The 19,148-nt window shown below is 44.0% G+C and overlaps 1 protein-coding gene across 2 annotated transcripts in view; it reads left to right on the forward strand.

The window, feature by feature from the left end:
• The first annotated feature begins 442 nt into the window (after positions 1–442).
• Positions 443–19,148, forward strand: part of ZMYM5 (zinc finger MYM-type containing 5) — a 44,651-nt gene continuing 25,945 nt past the window's right edge. The window contains exons 1-3 of one of the 2 annotated variants that reach the window (XM_055131428.1): positions 443–496; positions 7,847–8,336; positions 8,573–8,666. In XM_055131428.1, the coding sequence (XP_054987403.1) occupies positions 7,857–8,336; positions 8,573–8,666 (574 nt within the window). In that variant the 5' untranslated portion in view covers positions 443–496; positions 7,847–7,856. Of the gene's footprint in view, positions 497–7,846; positions 8,337–8,572; positions 8,674–19,148 lie in introns of both variants that reach the window. The other variant, XM_055131439.1, reaches the window with a different exon arrangement.

Genomic DNA, 19,148 nt, shown 5'->3' on the forward strand with positions numbered 1-19,148 from the left:
TCTACGGGCCGTGCCAGGCCCGCGAGGAAGCCAGTACCCCCGGGAGCAGGCCGGCAGCCAGCGCGGCGGGCAGCGCACCTCGAGCGGCCTGACCCTGACGGGCCCTGGGGTGGGGGCGGGGCGGGAGGCGGGGGCCAGCCGAGTGGGGAGGGGAACGGCAGCGTGGGGGCGTGGCCCGTGTCTGACGGACGGCCTCCCGGACCACCCCCTCGAGGGGGGTCGTGAAGGAAGGCCGAGGCAGCCAATGGACGTGCCCGGAGCTCTCGGGCCCGCCCTCCGCTCCCGCCTATGGGGGCGCGAGGGCGGGGCGTGCCCAGACTCTGCCGTGCCGCCGCCGCCGCCGCCTCCTCCGCCTCCTCCTCCTCAGCGGCAGCCCTCCTGCCGGGACCCGGCCGGGACTCGGCCGAGCGGAGTTGCGCGTGTGGCCGAAGGTGGGGGTGGGGGGGGTGGGCCTGGGGAGCGGAGGTTCGTTCGGCGGAGCCGCAGCCGGGACCAGGTGAGGCTTCTCCGAGCTGTCCTCCTGCCGGGGCCGCCGCGAGTGGGGGTGGTTGGGAGCGGCGTAGACTCGGGAGGAGGCGGAGGCGGAGATGGGTGAGGGCAGCCTCGGAGCTTCCCGGCGAGCGGCTCCTAATCCCCCGCGGGGCGGCGATGGTGAGGAACCGGGCTTGGCGGGCCGGGGGAGGTGGACGCGGCGGGGGCCGCTCGGGCCGGGGCGGTGGGAGGTCACGGGGCCTTTTCCTGTGGTGCGGGGGGGCAGGAGGGGAGGCCTGTCTGCGGCGCCCCCCGCTGCCGGTCTGTCGGCTCGGGCGCTGTGCCCCGCGGCCCCCAAGTTTCCCGGGCGCGGGTGCTGCCCTGCGGGCGGGCGCAGCGTGGCGCCTCTGTGAGAGTTCCCGATGGCGGACGGGCGGCGGCTCTTCGGCCGTGAGGCCTGTGTGCGGCACTGGGAGCCGCTCTCGGGCCCGGGACAAGTGTTTGGGGCGAATGTGGCAGTCCCCTGCCTGGCGGCGACGTGACTGTCCCACCCGGGACTTGTGTCGGGAGCAGCGCTGTGGGGCCGCGCTGCAGCGTGCGGCCCAGACCAGAGGCTTCCCCCCGTTCGGCCCCGCCGCGGGCACCGGCCAGGCCCGGAGACACGCACTTCGCTGTGTGCCCGGAGCGCGGGCTCCCGGCCGGCGCCTCCCGGCACAAGAAACTTCTCCGGAAGCCGGCCGCGCTCCCCTCCCTCTCTGCCTGGCGGGCTGGCGACACCCAGCTCTGCCGCGCCTGCGGGGGCCGGAGTCGAGCCGACGTTCCCTCCGGGGGCCCGTGCCTGGTGCCAGGTCGGGCCTGGTTTCTCTGGGTGGCGCGCGGTGGGTTACGGGTTGAAGGCTCTATGGGCAGTTTCTTGGGTCGACCTGGTAATTCCCCTCACGGCTGGGCGGGGCCGCCCCACAGCCCTCCGGGAGTCTGAAAGTTTACTCGGTTTTGACTTTGGGCCACTTGGGCCGGCGCCGGGGGAAGGGGCCTGCTCCGTGCTCAGCTTCCGGCGCGGGCCCAGAGGTCTTGCACTCGAGCTAGCCACTTGGCCCACGCTAAGGTCTTTTTAAACACTTTGCACCTAATTTCTTTTTCTTTACAAAGGATTGTTATTTTGTGTCGTTGAAGAGAAGTATTATTAATGAAATCTTACATTTAAAGTTGATTTTTTGTATTCGATAGAGTATGTGTGAGAAACTTTTGCACTTATGACAGTCCTGCTAACATACACAATATGTTGTCACTATTAGTGAGTCTAAGATTAACCAGTTAACTGAAAATGACAGTTGGTTCCCTCTTACAAAGATAATCTGCCTTTTGGAATTTTTTGCTGTGCAGTGGCAGTGGTTCTAACCCAGGGCCCCTCATGCAAGGCTCTAAGCCTTACTGCCCTGATCTTCTGAAGTTCATGTACTTGTTCTCATAACCAAAAAATAATCGATGTGATTTATTTTGATACAATAAAGTACTCAGGTTAAAGTTAATTTAGCGTGGGGTTGGAGATACAGTACAGCAGTAGGACACTTACCTGGCACATCACCCTTCTGGTTTCAATCTGAAGCATCCTATATGGTCCTCCAGACCGGCAGGAGTGATTTCTGACTGCCGAGCCACCACGAGTAAACCAGTGCACCCTTGAGTCTGTCCCAAAAACCAGAAAGGGGGAAAAGAAAGTAATTTAACTCAAGACCTAGGACAGAATTGGTATAGAGTGCTCTCATTAAAACTTAGAAGTTTCAGCTGGATAGGTTTTTGAGGCTATCTGAGGAGATTCATTTTTCAATTCTGTGATGTTTTAGTGAGATCATTAAATGTGGTTATGGTTGTGGAGCTACTGTGGGCCTTCACAGGGAAAGGAAAGTAGTGGGAAGTAAGTTTTGGGTGTTCTATGGTATAGAGAACTAGATTTTAATGTCTAATTGTGCAGATTTCTGTTCTCATACTTTGGTAAGGACAAACTAAATTAGGGTCAAGAAATAAAGGAATATTTACTAGGAATATTTACTAGGAACATTTATAAAATGTACCTATTGGGTCAAATGCTGTGTATTGTGTAAAAATATACAAATGTAAATTATGTCTAATTTTCTGAAATTGTTATAAAGATTGAGTAGCAAAACTCAGCATAGCTACTAAAAGTATGTTAAATGCTTGGAGTGTAAATTTATTTAAAAAAAATACATCATTAATGTTAGCTTTAGTACCTTTTTTTTATAGTGTCTGCTTCTGATGATGTCTTTAGCTTTATGTTTCCATTTGTGCTTAACTTTTAATTTTTGGAAATCTTTTTATGTCTTTTGTACACCTAGCAGTGCTCAGCAGCTTAGTGCTCAAGGGTCATGATGCTTCTTATGGGACCTTAATGGAATCTGCAGGAACTTTACAGGGATTTTGCTCCCTTACTGTATCACCTACTGTTCCCAAATGTGAAATATGTATTCTGGTCCTCTGAGCTATTTTCCCAGCCTTCCATTTTTTATATTTGAAATGTTAATGTTTTTGCTTTTAATGCTTTCACTCATCTCTTATCATCTAGATTTCTGACCCTGTTTTTGGTTTTTACATTGTATTTGCTCTTTACTTTCTTTCCTGTCTCACTATTTTTCTATATATTGAACCACAACCAGCAGTACTTGGGGAATCTTATGCAGTGCTGGGGATGGAACCCGGGACAGCTACATGCAGGGCTATCACCTTAACCTTCTACTATCTCTTGACCTCTATTTTATGGTTTCTGTGAAAAATCTATAAGCTTGATGCTTTAACTTTATTCTTATGAGAAAAATCTATAAGCTTGATGCTTTCTAACTTTATTCTTATGAGTTTTCCTTGAGTATTTCATGATTCTTTTTTCTTCCCCCCCCCCTCACGATTCTTGATTCCTGATTAAGAATTGAATACTGGGGCCTGGATTGATAAGCAGAGCAGATAGGTCATTTGCCTTGCACACGGCCAACTTGGGTTCAATTCCCCATATCCCATATGGTCCCCCAAGCACCGCCAAGAATAATTCCTGAGTGCAGAGCTGGGAATACTAACCCCTGCTCATTGCCAGCTATGAATGACCCAGAAAGAAAAAAAAAGAATTGAATACTGGAATGGTGTTGGAACATTGTATTACTAATAAATAACTTCTTAACTTTGACTTTCACAATAATTCAATAAAACTTTTTTTTTTCTTTTTGGGTCACACCCGGCTCTGCACTCAGGAATTACCCCTGGTGGTGCTCAGGGGACCATATGGGATGCTGGGAATCGAACCCAGGTCGGCCGTGTGCAAGGCAAATGCCCTACCCGCTGTGCTATTGCTCCAGCCCCCAATAAAACATCTTTTAATGAAAGAATTTAATACTGGAAGGCAGGTTGGACACGTGAAAGTGAGCTTTCAACCTAAAACTTTATTATAGGACAATTCATTTTTGACCGGTGATGGGGAAATTGAGTCATTTTGGTGGGTGACTGGGGGGATGCACATCTTACAGTGCTCAGGGAACCATGAGGATATCAGAAATCAAAGCAAGGACTTATTCATGCAGTGCGTGTACTTTAGATATTTGCGGTATCTACCCAGCCCTGAGTCTTTAGGCCTTTCCTTTATACTGGCTAAAAGTTCCACAGAGAAGAATGTTTTTGAGGAGTCTTCTAGGTAAGAGTCTTCAGCCTCTGGAAGATAGTAGCCTGGAAACTAGCTTGCTTGGAATCGAGTGGAAAGGGAACATTCCTTATGTCTGTTAAAGGCCACATTCACTGTAGCTTGGCAAACCTCAGGGCAGAATTCTTGGATCCTCTGCAAAGACTAATAAACAAAAGCATTTGCCATAGGTGGAGAAAATCATGTTAAAAAAAAACAATGTGAGTATTGGGATCTATCCCTTGCTTAAGCTACCCACTACTACGAGAACTGCTGAGAGCTGCAGGTTCCCAAGCTTTTTGAGGATTCCACAGTGTACAGCAAACTTTTCCCATCCCTGTTTTAGTTTGTCTATTTCAGGTTCCCTGAGTTAATAATCTGCTACTCATCTTATAAACTTATGTTCCTTTTGTTCTTTCCTTGAGAGCAGACTCCATGAAGGTAGTAACCCTTTCTTATGTATGGAGTAGGGATTGTTTAGAAAGTAATATACTTAGTTTTGGGTGGTTAATTACTTAATCTGTAATAGACTACTGGTTTCTAGACAAAATTTTTTTACTTAGCCACTAAAGTATTTCTCGCTGTCTTGAGAGTAGCTGATTCTTTTTGTCTTATTTTTTAGTATATTCAGTATAACGCTAAACTTTCATTATTTTTTTAATAGATTTTTGTTGTTTTACCTTGACAGGGATGAAATGCAGGATATTTCACATATAAGTCATGTTCTCTAACACTGAACTACTTGCCTGGTTCCTACAACTTTATTTTGTTTTTAATTTTAAATGGGAATGCCTGTACTATATACTCACTAAATATGAACCTAGCTTTGGGGTTGATTATTTTGTGTAAATACATAAATATTTTTTTTAATTTTATTTTATTGAATCACCATGTGGAAAATTACAATGCTTTCAGGCTTAAGTCTTAGTCATAAAATGCTGAAACAACCATCCCTTCACCAGTGCCCATATCCCATCACCGAAGACAAAAAAAAAAAAAACACCACAGTACACCTCCCATCCCGCCCCCCCCCCCCCGACTCTCCCCCCCCCCTTGTAACTGATAAATTTCTCTTTACTTTCTATTTACTTTGGTTACATTCAATATTTCAAGACAAACCTCACCAATATTATTAGGAGCACCCCATTAGAGTCAGACCTGTTGTGAAGAGAAATGAGGTCGTGCGGCCGCTACTGCGGTTTTGTATTTCTGTACTTTAACAACTAAGTCCAGGGAGATTTCTTCGAGATCATTGCAACCTGGTAAACCCCATCTGTGGTCGTCATAATATGGCGCTTCCCACGCCCTTCATCCCCGGGAAAGGACAGGCGAGAGAGAGAAATACCTTTCCCCTCCTAGGCGGGCATGGGGTCGCGGCTTAGTTCTCTGGCTGGAGACAATCTGCAAGGAGCAGTCCATGTTGAAGTTGGTTCAGCTGGGTCTGGATTCACGCTCGTGCAGCTGTGGAGGAGCCGCACGCGCGTGCGGCCCCCGGGGTCACATCTCGGCAGCGGAATACATAAATATTTTTATGATTAATTATTTTACTATAAATGTACAGAAGTACCATGAAAAGGGTTTTACAATTGATTTGTAATTAACAGCTTTTGTAGCCTAACATCCTATCTATATCCTTTTCAGAGCCTAAAAGATCTTATAGGCAGCCCAAAAAGGAAACTGTAGAAACAGTTATTTAGTACTTTTAAATACTTTACTTTAAATTTTAAATGACTTGTTAGCAGATGAAGGGGCCGAGGAGATAATACAGAGTTTAATATACTCTTGGCAAGTGGCAGACACTGTTTCGATGCCCAGCACTGCATGTGGCTCCTTAGTGCAGCCAGGAGTGATACCTGAGCATCTCTAGGTGTTTCACAACAAACAAAAATTCCTTCTAGGGTCTGGGGATATAGTACAGTGTGTAAGGTGCTTGGCTTCCACATAGCTTCCACGTTTGCTTCCACTTAGCCAACCCAGGTTCTATACCCTCGATCCCTACCATTTCTACCATTCCCAGCACTACCAGGACTAATTCCTGTGTGCAGAGCCTGGAGTAAGCCCCGAGCATCACTGGATATGGCAAAACAAAATAAGAAAACTAGAATTTTTTTTTTTTTAAGAATATCCATTCCATAAGCAGTTTTTTTTTTTTGCATCATGTTGCTAAACTTGACACTTTTGCATTAGTTTTTAAAATGATTAATTTTAACTTGTAACTTCTATTTGTACATGTTTAATTGTTGAATGACTACTAAATTCTTCAGTAATTTTTTTTATTGAATATGGTGTCAGAAAAATTATTTATATTCATGTTGTAATAACAAGAATTCAACATTTTCACAACACTAAGAAGCATATTTTAGCTGGTGTGAGCTTTAGTGGTATAACCTTGCCTTGCATGATGAGGTCCTGGGTTCAATACCCTGAGCACTGCAAACAAAAACACGACTTTAAAAAAATATAATACTGAGGACCAGGATTGTGGCTCAGGGATAATGCACATGCCTGGAATATGTGGGTCCCACCCATCCTCCAACAAATAAAGACAAAAAACTATGCCACTGAACTGTGTATACATTTTAAAATACTAAAATGGCAAATTTTATGTATTTTGCCTCCCTTTTTAAAAAGGCAAATATAGCAATATTTAGGAAAATTACAGCTGTGAGATGTTGCTCAAAGTAGTCTGTTTCAGAACTAGTATAGTAGGACTGTGTACCTATATTTCTATCTTTCAGAGTTAGCTCTTGGAGGAGTACTGCTTTTGAGTAAGCTGATTTAATTGGATATGAACTCCACATTACTTTTGGTGTTTATTTTTATTTTTAAAAATTTATTTATTTTGCTTTTTGGGTCACCCCCAGCGATGCACAGGGGTTACTCCTGACTCTGCACTCAGAAATTACTCCCGGTGGTGCTGCAGAGACCATATGGGATGCTGGGAATCGAACCTAGGTTGGCCGCGTGCAAGGCAAATGCCCTAACCTCTGTACTATCGCTCCAGCCCCCTGAAGTTCTTTTTGGTCTTAACCAATAATTTAGTTTCTCTTTACCTAATTACACCTCATCATGAGATGTGTTCAGAATTTTCTATTTAAAATGTATAGTATTAAAAAATATAGTATAGGACTGGAAAAATAGTAGAGTCAAGACCGTTTGCCTTGCCTGTGGCCGACCTGGGGTTTCTCCTCAGCATCCCACACAGTCCCAAGCACCGTCAAGAGTAATTCCTGAGTATCCTCTGAGCATTGCTGGGTGTGATTCAAAAATAAAAATAAATAAAAATTCATAGTATAATGTTTGGTGATTTCTGGACAGGACAAAAAACATTTAATCACAGTAATGTTGAAAGCAGAAAATTTGAAAACAAAAGACTAGGGATGGAGAGACTAGAAAAGAGGCATTTTAATAGATGAAGGTATATGAAGAGTAGAGATTATATTTGAAAACTTGGTTATTGTATTGGTTCAGACATAATTTTGTACTATTTTCTATTTCAAAGAAAGATAGGTATGGGCAAGTACCACTGGATACTTTGTTTCTGTTTAAAGATGTAAGCATGGAATGGTTTATGGGAAAGGAAAAGCAGAATAGAGGAGGGAGAGGTTTTTGTCTTTAAGAGAAAAATTAAAATTTCATTTGTGGTTTTTCACTGTAATGAAATCAAATAATTACATTATTCTTTATTTTGTTTCACAGGTTCTTTGGCATGGATAAATGTTCAGTGGAAGGATTAGAATTGACTGAACAGACTCCTGTTTTATTGGGGAGTACAGCCATGGCAGCTAGTCTCATGAATGTAGGAAATTCATTTGGTGACCAAATTAGTCCTCTGGTTAATAGGTCTAGAAATTCATCTATAGAAGATGATGAGGATGATGATGTTGTATTTATTGACTCTATACACCCTCCTTCAACTGCTCCAGCGGTAACTTATCCAAGAAAGTTTGTATTATCAAAAAATGAAAAACTGCAAGGAAATTACTCCAAATTCCTTCCTTCCTCAAGAGATTTGGCTTCTCAAAAGGGTCATATAATTGAGACAATAGTCATTGATGATGAAGAGGACTTAGAAACAAATGGAGAGAATAAAAAGATTTCTTCCAGTTTTGTTGGATGGGGATTTCCCGAAACTAAAAACAAAACCAAAGATTTGGATTTCTCTACTACCAGTCTTTCAAGAAGTAAGGTAAATGCAGGAATGGGTAATAGTGTTACACTGCAGAACGACTCTGAATTTCATATTACTAATGTTACCACCTTTAGAAACAGGTATAAGCTCTGAATGCTGGGCGAGATATGAACTTAATGATTACACATATAACAGTACTGTAGAGAACCAACTTGGGAGATGTCGCTAAAGGACTTCAGTCAAGTAATTTTGGTGTTAATATGCAAACATACGCCCCATCTTTAACTTCACAGAGCAAGACTGCTGTAGGACCTTTTAATCCTGGTAGAATGAATGTGGCAGGATATGAATTTCAGAATGGAGGATTTACGACTCATCATAGTCCTGGTAAGCAGTAAGTGATGTTAAATATTTTTCTTCCAAACTTCTGACTCTTATTTTTCCTTCCTAAAATAAAATAGCTATTTTACTATAGTTTGTACCTGAAATACCTTCGGTCTCATAATTTTTATATTAGGACAATTCTTTTACTTATAAAAATCTCCAGTTTGTGCTCCTATATTATTAAATAAATAAATAAATCTCCAGTTCATTTTGTCTGTATTTTTGAGAATTGAAGCTCTGTTCATGTAATTTACCTCCAGTGCCAATTGAAGATGTACCTATTTTTGCTAGTGTGTTTTTGTTGTTATGTTTTGGTTTTTTAATTTATTGCAGTTCTGGGGAATCAACCCCAGGGACTCATACAGCATATGTTCTGAAACTTAAATCACACATCCCTAACTCCAACGATGTTTATTTTATTTATTTACTGATTCTTTGTTTTGTTTTGGACCTACATAAGCTGTATTCAACACTTAATCTTTTTTCTGTGCATAGGGATCACTCCTGACTTCTGTTTGGGGATCACTCTTGTGCTGGGGGGATGATAAGCATCCCACATGGTCTGTGGTTCCCTGAGCACCTCCAGGGGTAATTCCTGAGTGCAGAGCCAGGAGTGACCCCTGTGCATCGCCAGGTGTGACCCAAAAATTAAAAAAAAAAACAAAAAACCAACCTGACCTTACATAGATACATAGTTATAGATGGAAGTGTTATTTTAATTGTAGGTGTTGGGTTTTTTTCTCCCTCCCTCCCTCCCTCCCTCTCTCTCTCTCTCTTTCTTTCTCTCTCTCTCTCTCTCTTTCTTTCTTTCTTTCTTTCTTTCTTTCTTTCTTTCTTTCTTTCTTTCTTTCTTTCTTTCTTTCTTTCTTTCTTTCTTTCTTTCTTTCTTTCTTTCTTTCTTTCTGTGATTGTTTTGTGTTTGAACCACACTGTCAGTGCTCAGTGGTTACTCCTTGCCTCAGTGATCAGGGCTTCTCCTGGTTAAGGTGAGTTCTCAGGGAACTATATTAGTGCTAGGGATCAAACCCAAGTAGGCTGTGCAAGGCAAGTGCCTAATGCCCCGTGTTAGTTTCTTAAAGCTTTTTAAATTCCAAAATCTGAAACCATATAATGACTTTTTCATGCTTTTATTCATTTATTTATTTATTTATTTATTTATTATTTTTGGGTCACACCTGGTAATGCACAGGCGTCATTCCTGGCTCATGCACTCAGGAATTATCCCTGACGGTGCTCAAGGGACCATATGGGATCCTGGGATTTGAACCCGGGTCGGCCGCATGCAAGGCAAGTACCCTACCCGCTGTGCTATCACTCCAGCCCCCTTTTTCATGCTTTTAAAGTAATTGATATTTGAGTCACTGTCACTGTCATCTCGTTGCTCATCGATTTGTTCGAGCTGGCAGTCTCTCATTGAAAGACTTACTGTTACTGTGTTTGGCATATCCAGTACGCACGGGTAGCTTGCCAGGCTCTGCCTCTCGGACTCGATACTCTCGGTAGCTTGCCGGGCATTCCGAGAGGGGCGGAGGAATCGAACTCGGGTTGGCTGTGTGAAAGGCGAAAGCCCAACCGGTAACATTGTGCTTTGGTTGTTTAGAAAAATACTAATTCATTTGAGTTTAGCAGATCTTCCTGATATTGACACTTGAGCAAATTTTCAGAGTAGAATGGTGCATGTAACTTCAGATTTCTGTTTCCTCTCAAAATCTCAGATATTTTTGTTTAGTGGTGGGGGTTTTTTTGTGTTTTTTTTTTTTTTTCTATTCCCAGTGGTGCTCAGGGCTTATTCCTGGTTCTGGCTCAAAGATTGCTCCTGACAGTGCTCAGGGAACCATATGACTTGCCAGGGATTGAGTCTGGGTCAGCTATGTGCAATACAAACATCTTGCCCACTGTATTGTTGCTACAACTCCTTCTATATATATATTTTTTTAATCCCTAGTGCTTGTGCCACAGTAGCCAGTGACTAGGGGTTACTCTGGTGCTGTGTTCAGTCAGGGATTACTCTTGGCAGAACTCAGGGAACCATATGAGGTACTGGGGATTGAACTGGGTCAGCCATGTGCAAGTCAAGTGCCCTACCTACTATACTCTTTCCTTCCTGCCGCCCCCCCCTTTTTTTTTTAATATATAAACTTTGATTTTTCTTTTTGTTTTTTGCTTTTGGGCCATACATGGCTGTACTTGGGGCTTACTCTCTCTTCAGTGATCACCGGATCACTCGTGGTGGTGCTTGATGAACCATGAATGGTGCCAAGGATTGAACCCAGGTTGAGTATATTCAAGGCAGCGCCCAACCTGCTGTACTATCTCTCTGGCCCCTTATTTAAAACTTTTTAACATTGCATTTTGCCGGAGATGAGAGGGGGGCGGTTGTCATATCTAGCAGAGCTAGGAGGAGGGGTCATGATGGTACTGGGGATTGAAGTCTCTGTTCCTGTGTGCATTCTGCTATCCTGTTGTTGTTGGGTTTGGAGCCAAGCCGGTGAGGTTTCTATGTTCAGAGGAGACCCCTGGTTGAGCTCATACTGTGTGGGGAGTTCAGACTAAGGTTGCCAGTATCATACATTCATGCCAAGCCACTGCCTTACCTCCTCTACTTTCCTGTCCCGAAATCTATCTCTTATCTGAAAGCTCTCATTGGGAACAAATACTGCCCATCTTTTTTTTTTTTTGAAATGGGCCACATCCAGCGATACTCAGGGGTTATCCCCGGCTCTGCACTCAGGAATTACTCCTGGCAGTGCTGGGGGACCATATGGGATGCTGGGGATCGAACCCTAGTTGGCCACACGCAAGGCAAATGCCCTATCCACTGTACTGTCGCGCCAGCCCCGTTTGTTTTCTTGACATATCAAATGCATTTGATTTATTTTGAAGAAAATACCTCAATAGCCAGTTTGTCGTTGTTTCTGAAGACTACCTTGTAGTTCAGTAATTACTTCCCCACTTTCCTAAAACAACTATTGTCTTTTGGTATTAAGCTAAAGTCATTTTATGTGTGCTTACTTTTTCATTACATGAATACATGAATTAAGCCAGCCAGCCTGCCTGCCTGCCTGCCTGCCTGCCTGCCTTTTTCTGGTTTTGTTTTTTTTTTTTTTTCACACCCAGCTGTGCTCTTGAATTACTCCTCACTCTTCACTCAGAATTGCTCCTGGCAGTGCCAGGGCACCATATGGGATGCCAAGGATGAAACCCAGATCGGCCACATGGAAACGCCCTCCCTGTTGTACTGTCCCTCTGGTCCCTATTAGGCCCTTTTCATCAAAGACTGAAATTAAGTGTTCATTGTTGTTTCATCAAGGATACCTTTTGCATAATAAATAATGTGAACTGGCCTTTATCCTTGGTCTGGGGAGAGAAACTAAATCCTTGAACTTTCCCAAACATTAGAAGTGGCTTTTCTATTGTATAAGTTTTTTTTTTTTATCACACTTGAATTTATGCAAAGAGGTAAAGAAACTTCTTCTGAAGCTAACCATGTCATAAAAATGTTAGGGTTTTGATCCAATCCAACAACAGAGGAGAGTAGAAAGGCTGGAGATTGGGCTCAGTTCCATGCAATGAATGATTTCCTTCCTTCCTTCCTTTCTCCCTCCCTTCTTTCCTCCCACCGAGTGTTGCTCAGGAATTATTCCTGGCAGTGCTTAGGGGACCATACAGGATGCCAGGGATTGAACCCGGGTCCTCCCCGTGCAAAGCAAACGCCCTACCCATTGTACTATCCCTCTGGCCCCAATAAATGATTTTCTGTTAATCATATCTACAAGTGAAACACTCTTTAAACATAGTTGGGGAACTTGTGCCAGGAAGCTCTGCATTTGAGACCTTCCCAGTCTCTACATTTGGCTGGTTTTGATTGGTATTCTTTCTAATAGCTCCGTTCATCAATTTGCTCCAGCGGGCACCAGTGACGTCTCCATTGTGAGACTTGTTACTGTTTTTGGCATATCAAATATGCCATGGGTAGCTTGCCAGGCTCCGCTGTGCAGGCGGGATACTCTCTGTAGCTTGCCGGGCTCTCGAGAGGGGCGGAGAAATCAAACCTGGGTAGACCACGTGCAAGGCAAACCCTACCTGCTGTACTATTAGCTCCAGCCCCAGCCCTGATAATTCTTAAGTGGTTGTTTCAGAATTGTTTTCAGTGGTTGGTTTTGGAATAACAGCAGTTTGTGAAAATAACACATTTCCCTCCCCTCCACACAATTTCATTTTAAGTGAAGAAAACTCTATTTACTTGTATAGTTTGATTCCATTACCAGAAGTGGAAAAACTCATCATTGTTCTTGCATCAGTAGTGCAAATACTAATATAGGGAGAAGCATAAAATAGTCATAGAATTATTGTAGAAATAGTTTAACCTCAAAAGATTCCATTTTGTTTGTATTTTTCCTATAAGAATATTGAGTAGAAGTGGTGGTAACATAAACTTTTGGTCTTAGCATAGGAGGAGGGACTTGATATTTAATCATTAGTTATATTGACTTATTTCAATTGCAGTTATACTTTGTGGTAGGGGGGCAACACCCAGCAGTGCTTAGGAGCCACTCTGAACTCTGTGTTTGGGGGGCTTACTCCTGATCCTTGTGATCCTTAGAGATCCTTGTGATCCTTAGAGGGACCACATAGTTCAGATCAAGGACTGAATCAAATTTTTCTGCTTGTAAAGCTTGTACTCCAATGTGTTGAGCTCTCTCTCTCTCGCTCTGTCTCTGTCTCTGTCTCTCTCTCTCTCTGTCTGTCTCTCTCTCTCTCTCTCTCTTTTTCAGACCTGTTATCTTTTTATATTTATAATTTAGCACCTATACCTTGAGGTTATTTTTAGTCTTAATTGTAAGCAGGATTTTCATGAATATCTACTTTTGATACAGGTGTGTCATCTTGCTTTTTGGGGGTGGTGGGTTTTAGGCCATACCTGGGAGGGTTCAACGCTTACTTCTGCTCTGTGCTTAAGGGTCACTTATAGTGGACCATATAGGGTTCCAGGGATTGAACCCGGTTTGACCGTGTGTAAGACAAATGCCCTGTCTGCTACACTATAACTCTGTCCCCCTTATATTTTTTCTTGAGGAGGGGCTGGAGGTTCTTGGGATAATAGGGATCAAACTTGACCCAACTGCTTAGAAGTGCCTTACCCACTGTACCATCTCTCTGAACCCCTATGTGGTTGTTGTCATTTTCTTTTTTATTTCCTTTTTTCTTGGGGGGCCAAGGGGAGTGGGATCCACACCCAGCTGTGCTCTGGGACCACTCCTGGCTGAGCTCAAGAGACCATATTAGCTGCCAGGAATCAAACCTGGGTCAGCCACATGCAAGGCAAGTGATATCTCTCTATACTATCTCTCTGATCCCTTTACGGGTGTGTTTTTGTGGTTTTTTTTTCTTTTTAGGTCACAACCAGCGATTCACAGGGGTTATTCCTGGTTCATGCATTCAGGAATTACTCCTGGCAGTGCTCAGGGGAACATGGGATGCTGGGAATCAAACCCGGGTCAGCCGTGTGCAAGGCAAATGCCCTCCCTGCTATGATATTACTCCACCCCCTCCTTTAGGTGTGTTTTTTTTTTTGCTTTTTGGGGTCACACCCAGCGATGCTCAGGGGTTACTCCTGGCTTTTGCACTCAGGAATTACTCCTGGCAGTGCTTGGGGGACCATATGGGATGCCGGGGATCGAACCCGGGTCGGCCGCGTGCAAGGCAAATGCCCTACCCGCTGTGCTATCGCTTTTAGGTGTGTTTTGAGAAAAGTTTCACTAGTTATACTCCTGGCTGAGCTCAAGAGACCATATTAGTTGCCAGGAATCAAACCTGGGTCAGCCACATGCAAAGCAAGTGCCTTCCCACTGTAGTAAATCTGTGACCCCCATGGGTGTGTTTTGATAAAAGTTTCTCTAGTTATAATTGTGAATTCAAGTAGTTAACATTTGGGATCTCCATGATCAAACGCAGGTTGGCATCATGCAAAGCCTTACTTGCTGTCCTATCCTTCCCCTTGCTTCTCTACACATTCCCTTTTGCGGAGGGGGGGGGGGTGCCACACCTGGCGATGCACAGGGGTCACTCCTGGCTCTGCACTCAGGTATTAGTCCTGGCAGTGCTCAAGGGACTGGACCATATGGGATGCTGGGAATCAAACTCAGGTTGGCAGCATGGAAGCAAACGCCCTGCCGGCTGTGCTATCGCTCGCTCGCTCCAGCCCCCCTCCCTCCACGTTTTCTTAAAGCTTTTAATGGTAATGCAAAATTAGACCCGTTAAAGTAATTGTATTTGCTTTTCCTTAGAATTCCCTAGTCTTGTAGCTCTCCTAGGGCTAATATTATTTAATGTTAGCAAAGTGATTATTTAAAGCATTTGTATAAAGGGCCGAAGCGATAGTACTGTGGTATTTGCCTTGCGTGCAGTCAACCCAGTTAGATCCCCGTCATCCTGTTTGGTCCCCTGAACATTGTCAGTAGTAGTTCCTGATTGCAGAGCCAGTTGTAACGCCTGAGCATTGCTGGGTGTGATCAAAAAGCAAAAAAAAAAAAAAAAAAAAGTTATGCACACACACACACATATGTGTGTATATATATATAATGTAGGGGCTGGAGAGAGTACGTGGGGAAGGCTCTTTCCTTGCATGCAGTCAGTCATTATGCGTCCTATTCCCACTACCTCATATGGCCCCCTGAACCTCCAGGAAGTGAGAGTGCAAAGAAAGAAGTAAGCTCTGAGTATAACTAGGTAAGTGCCCCCTCAAAAAAAAAAAAAAACCAAGAAAGAAAAAGAAAAACCAATATGAAATGTAATAGATAAAACACCTGACATTTATGTTAATTTAGCAGAGATTCTTAATTAAATGTGTGTTGTTGTTTTTTTTTATGAGAAATGGCAATGAATTTCCCTTGGTGGGGGGGTTGTCAAACTGGGCGATGCTCTCAGGGATTACTTCTGGCAGTGCTTGGGGGACCGTATAGGATGCTGGGGATCAAACCCGTTCAGCCCTAACCTGTGCTATCACTCCGGCCCAAGCAATGAATTCCTAATGCCTAATAGGAAGGTGTGTAAATTTACTGAGTTCTTTAATTTGGGGGGGTTTTGGGCAGAGGGAGCACATGTGGCTATGTTCAGAGCTTACTCCTGGCCCTGCACTTAGGAATTACTCGTTCACAGGGTTTGGTGGACAGGGTGTGCCTGGGATCAGACCCAACTGGGCCATGTGGAAGAGAAGTGCCCTGCCTGCTTTACTATCAGTCTGACCCAAGTTTAGTTGTGGACAAGCATTATAGAATTATATCCATTAAGTCTTTTTTTTTTTTTTTTTTTGCTTTTTGGGTCTCATCCGGCAATGCTCAGGGGTTACTCCTGGCTCATGCACTCAGGAATTACTCCTGGCTACTCCTGGCAGTGCTAGGGGAACCATATGGGATGCTGGGAATCAAACCTGGGTCGACTGCGTGCAAGGCAGACGCCCTACCCGCTGTGCTATCACTCTAGCCCAAGTCATTATTTTTTAACCTGTTTTCAACTAAGACCTCACTGTTCTGCCAGTAATTCCCTAGTCTCACACCTTGGCTCTAAATGTATGCTACTTTCTTCTCTGATCCTGTTTCCCTCTCAAAATATCCTATGGTTCCACTGGGGGACAATATATCCCCAATTAAGATACACTGTTTTCAATATTACTTTGTCTAGTATTGTAAAATATGTTAATCAAGTAACCAGGTGAGTTTCCAAGACTACTTTTTTTCCCCGTTGGCAGTACTAGAGATCAAACCCAGGGCATCACATATGCAAGACAGCTCCTTTACTACTGAGCTACTGCATCCCTGGGTCACCAAGTTGTTATCAGAGAGGAGATGGTACACCAGAACGATAGTACGATAATATAGCGGGTAGTGTGTTTGCTTTGCACAAAGCCAACCCAGTTTGATCCCTGACATCCCATCAAACATTGCCAGAAGTAATTCCTGAATTAACCCCAGAGCACCGCTGGGTGTGACCCCTCTCTTTCCCCTCCACCCCCCGACCTCCCCCCTAAATAAAAAGAAATGTTTGAAGTTTCAATTTTTTATTTACTTATAGTTTTTTCTTTTTGGTTCAAACCCAGCAATGCACAGGGATTACTCCTGGCTCTACACTCAGGAATTAACCCTGGCGGTGCTCAGGGGACCATATGGGATGCTAGGAATCAAACCCGGGTCGGCTGCGGGCAAAGCACTACTTGCTGTGATATCACACCAGCCCCAGTTTGAAGTTTTAAATCTTTTGGACTGGAGCTATAGTGTAGCAGGAGTTAGGACTTGACTACCTTACACACAGCTGGCCTGGGTTCAATCCCCAGTATACAATATGGTCCTCTGAGCCCTGCAGGAGTGATCTCTGATTGCAGACCCAGGAGTGAGCCCTGAGAACTTGGGTGTTCTGTTCCAAAACAAAAACACAAACAGAAAAGAAAGTCAGTTGTGTCAGGGACAATATTTTTGTTAATGTTACTTTTGTTTTTAAACTCTTCAAGTGAATGTGGTATTGAAAAGTTATCTAATATTAAATATAAACCCCAAATTTTCTGTCAAACTAATAAATAGTAACCAGAGACTTTTAGTATAATATAGCAACGATTGTTAGAATCAAAACTCTAAAGTATCTTCCTTTACTTACTATGTACTTCTTGTAGAAATTGAAGTTGCAGCTCAGGAAAATTTTAAATACATATGTGCAATATGAAGTTTTCTAGAGTTGTGTTCTGTTTAAATCTAGGACTTATATTATAAAAATTGTGACTGTGGTACATATGCTGCCTGAGCCCATGTGCTGCTTGTGCCCACGTGGCTGAGCACATGTGTCGCCCGCATCTCCCCTCTTGAGATGTGTACTTTCATGCTTTCATACTTTTGTGTCTAAAGCTCGGTTATGTGTAGGGGCTTCCTCCACCCTTGGAGAAGCCCGCGTTCTCTCTTGAGCGCGTTATCCTTACTATTCTCTCTCCCACTTATCCCTTCCTCCTTCCCTCAGAAACCTCTAAATAAAATCTATTTACTTCAAAAAAAAAATTGTGACTGCATAAGACATAAAACTGTATGTTCCATCTTTCTGAAATAGAACTATGACCTTTAAAATGGACCTTTCAGTTGTTCTTCCATTAACCTTTAGGCTAAACTTTGTTTTGCTGAAAATTCTCTACTTGTCACATATCTATCTATGCACTGTAGCACTGTCGTCCAGTTGTTCATAGATTTGTTCAAGCAGACACCAATAATGTTTCCATTGTGAGACTTGTTACTGTTTTGGCATATTGAATAAGCCATGGGTAGCTTCCCAGGTTCTGCCGTGCGGGCGGGATGCTCTCGGTAGCTTGCCGGACTCTCCGAGAGGGACGGAGGAATTGAACCTGGGTCGGCCAAGTGCAAGGCAAATGCCCTACCACTCTGCTATCACTCTATCTAGTCCCACATACTGTAAACAGCAAAAGTCTCTTCACACAGAGTACTTAAACATAGAACTTGCTCTCGCACCTGTGTTGTATTTCTATTGCTTTTTTAACATCTCTGGCCGTGATATTAACTCTTGGGTATTCCAGTTCTATTATATATTTTTGTTTTTTGGGTCACACCCAGAGATGCTCAGGGGTCACTCCTGGCTCTGCACTCAGGGATTACCCTGGGCGTGCTCAGGGGACCATATGGGATGCTGGGAATCGAACCCGGGTCGGCCGTGTGCAAGGCAAACGTCCTACCCGCTGTGCTATCACACCAGCTCCCGGGTATTCCAGTTCTAATAATAAGTTGTGGTGAGTAGAACTTCCCAAGCAATGATCAAGTAGCCTGGGGTCCCCTCTTGGCAATTCTTGGCCAACTATGTCAGTGTTCAGTGTAAGAACCCTGCCTCAGGAGTGCTGCTCAGGATTCCAAGGATCAAATCTGGGTTCCAAGGATCAAATCTGGTACAGTCATATGCTAGACATAGCCTCAAACTCTTTTACAGTATATCTCTTCAGCCATGTTACTAGGTAATTTTTGTTTCTTGTTTTGGAGTTCTGCCCAGTGGTTTGGGGTGCGGGGTTTCTCTCCTTGTGGTTCATGTACTGCCAGGGATGGAACCCAACCTCCTATCTGCAAAACATGTTTTGCAGGCACTCACCTGTTGAACTATCTGGTCCCCACAGTTCTTTTGGGGTGGGGGGAGATTTGGCCATATGCATTGGTGCTGAAGGGCTCTTCCTGGCTCTACTTCAGGAGTGACCACTAGAAGTGCTGGGGATCTGAACCAGGACAGAGGGATGCAAGGCAAGCACCTTAATTCCCTATGTATCTCACCTGACAGGGCAATTTTTATTTTTTACTTTATTTTGCTTTTTGGGTCACACCCAGCGATGCTTAGAAGTTACTCCTGGCTCTGCACTCAGGAATTACTTCTGGCAGTGCTTGGTGGACCATATGGGATGCCAGAGATCGAACCCAGGTCATCTGCATGCAAGGCAAACACCCTACCCACTGTACT

Source organism: Sorex araneus, chromosome 1, assembly GCF_027595985.1.
Source record: "Sorex araneus isolate mSorAra2 chromosome 1, mSorAra2.pri, whole genome shotgun sequence".
NCBI lineage: Eukaryota > Metazoa > Chordata > Mammalia > Eulipotyphla > Soricidae > Sorex > Sorex araneus.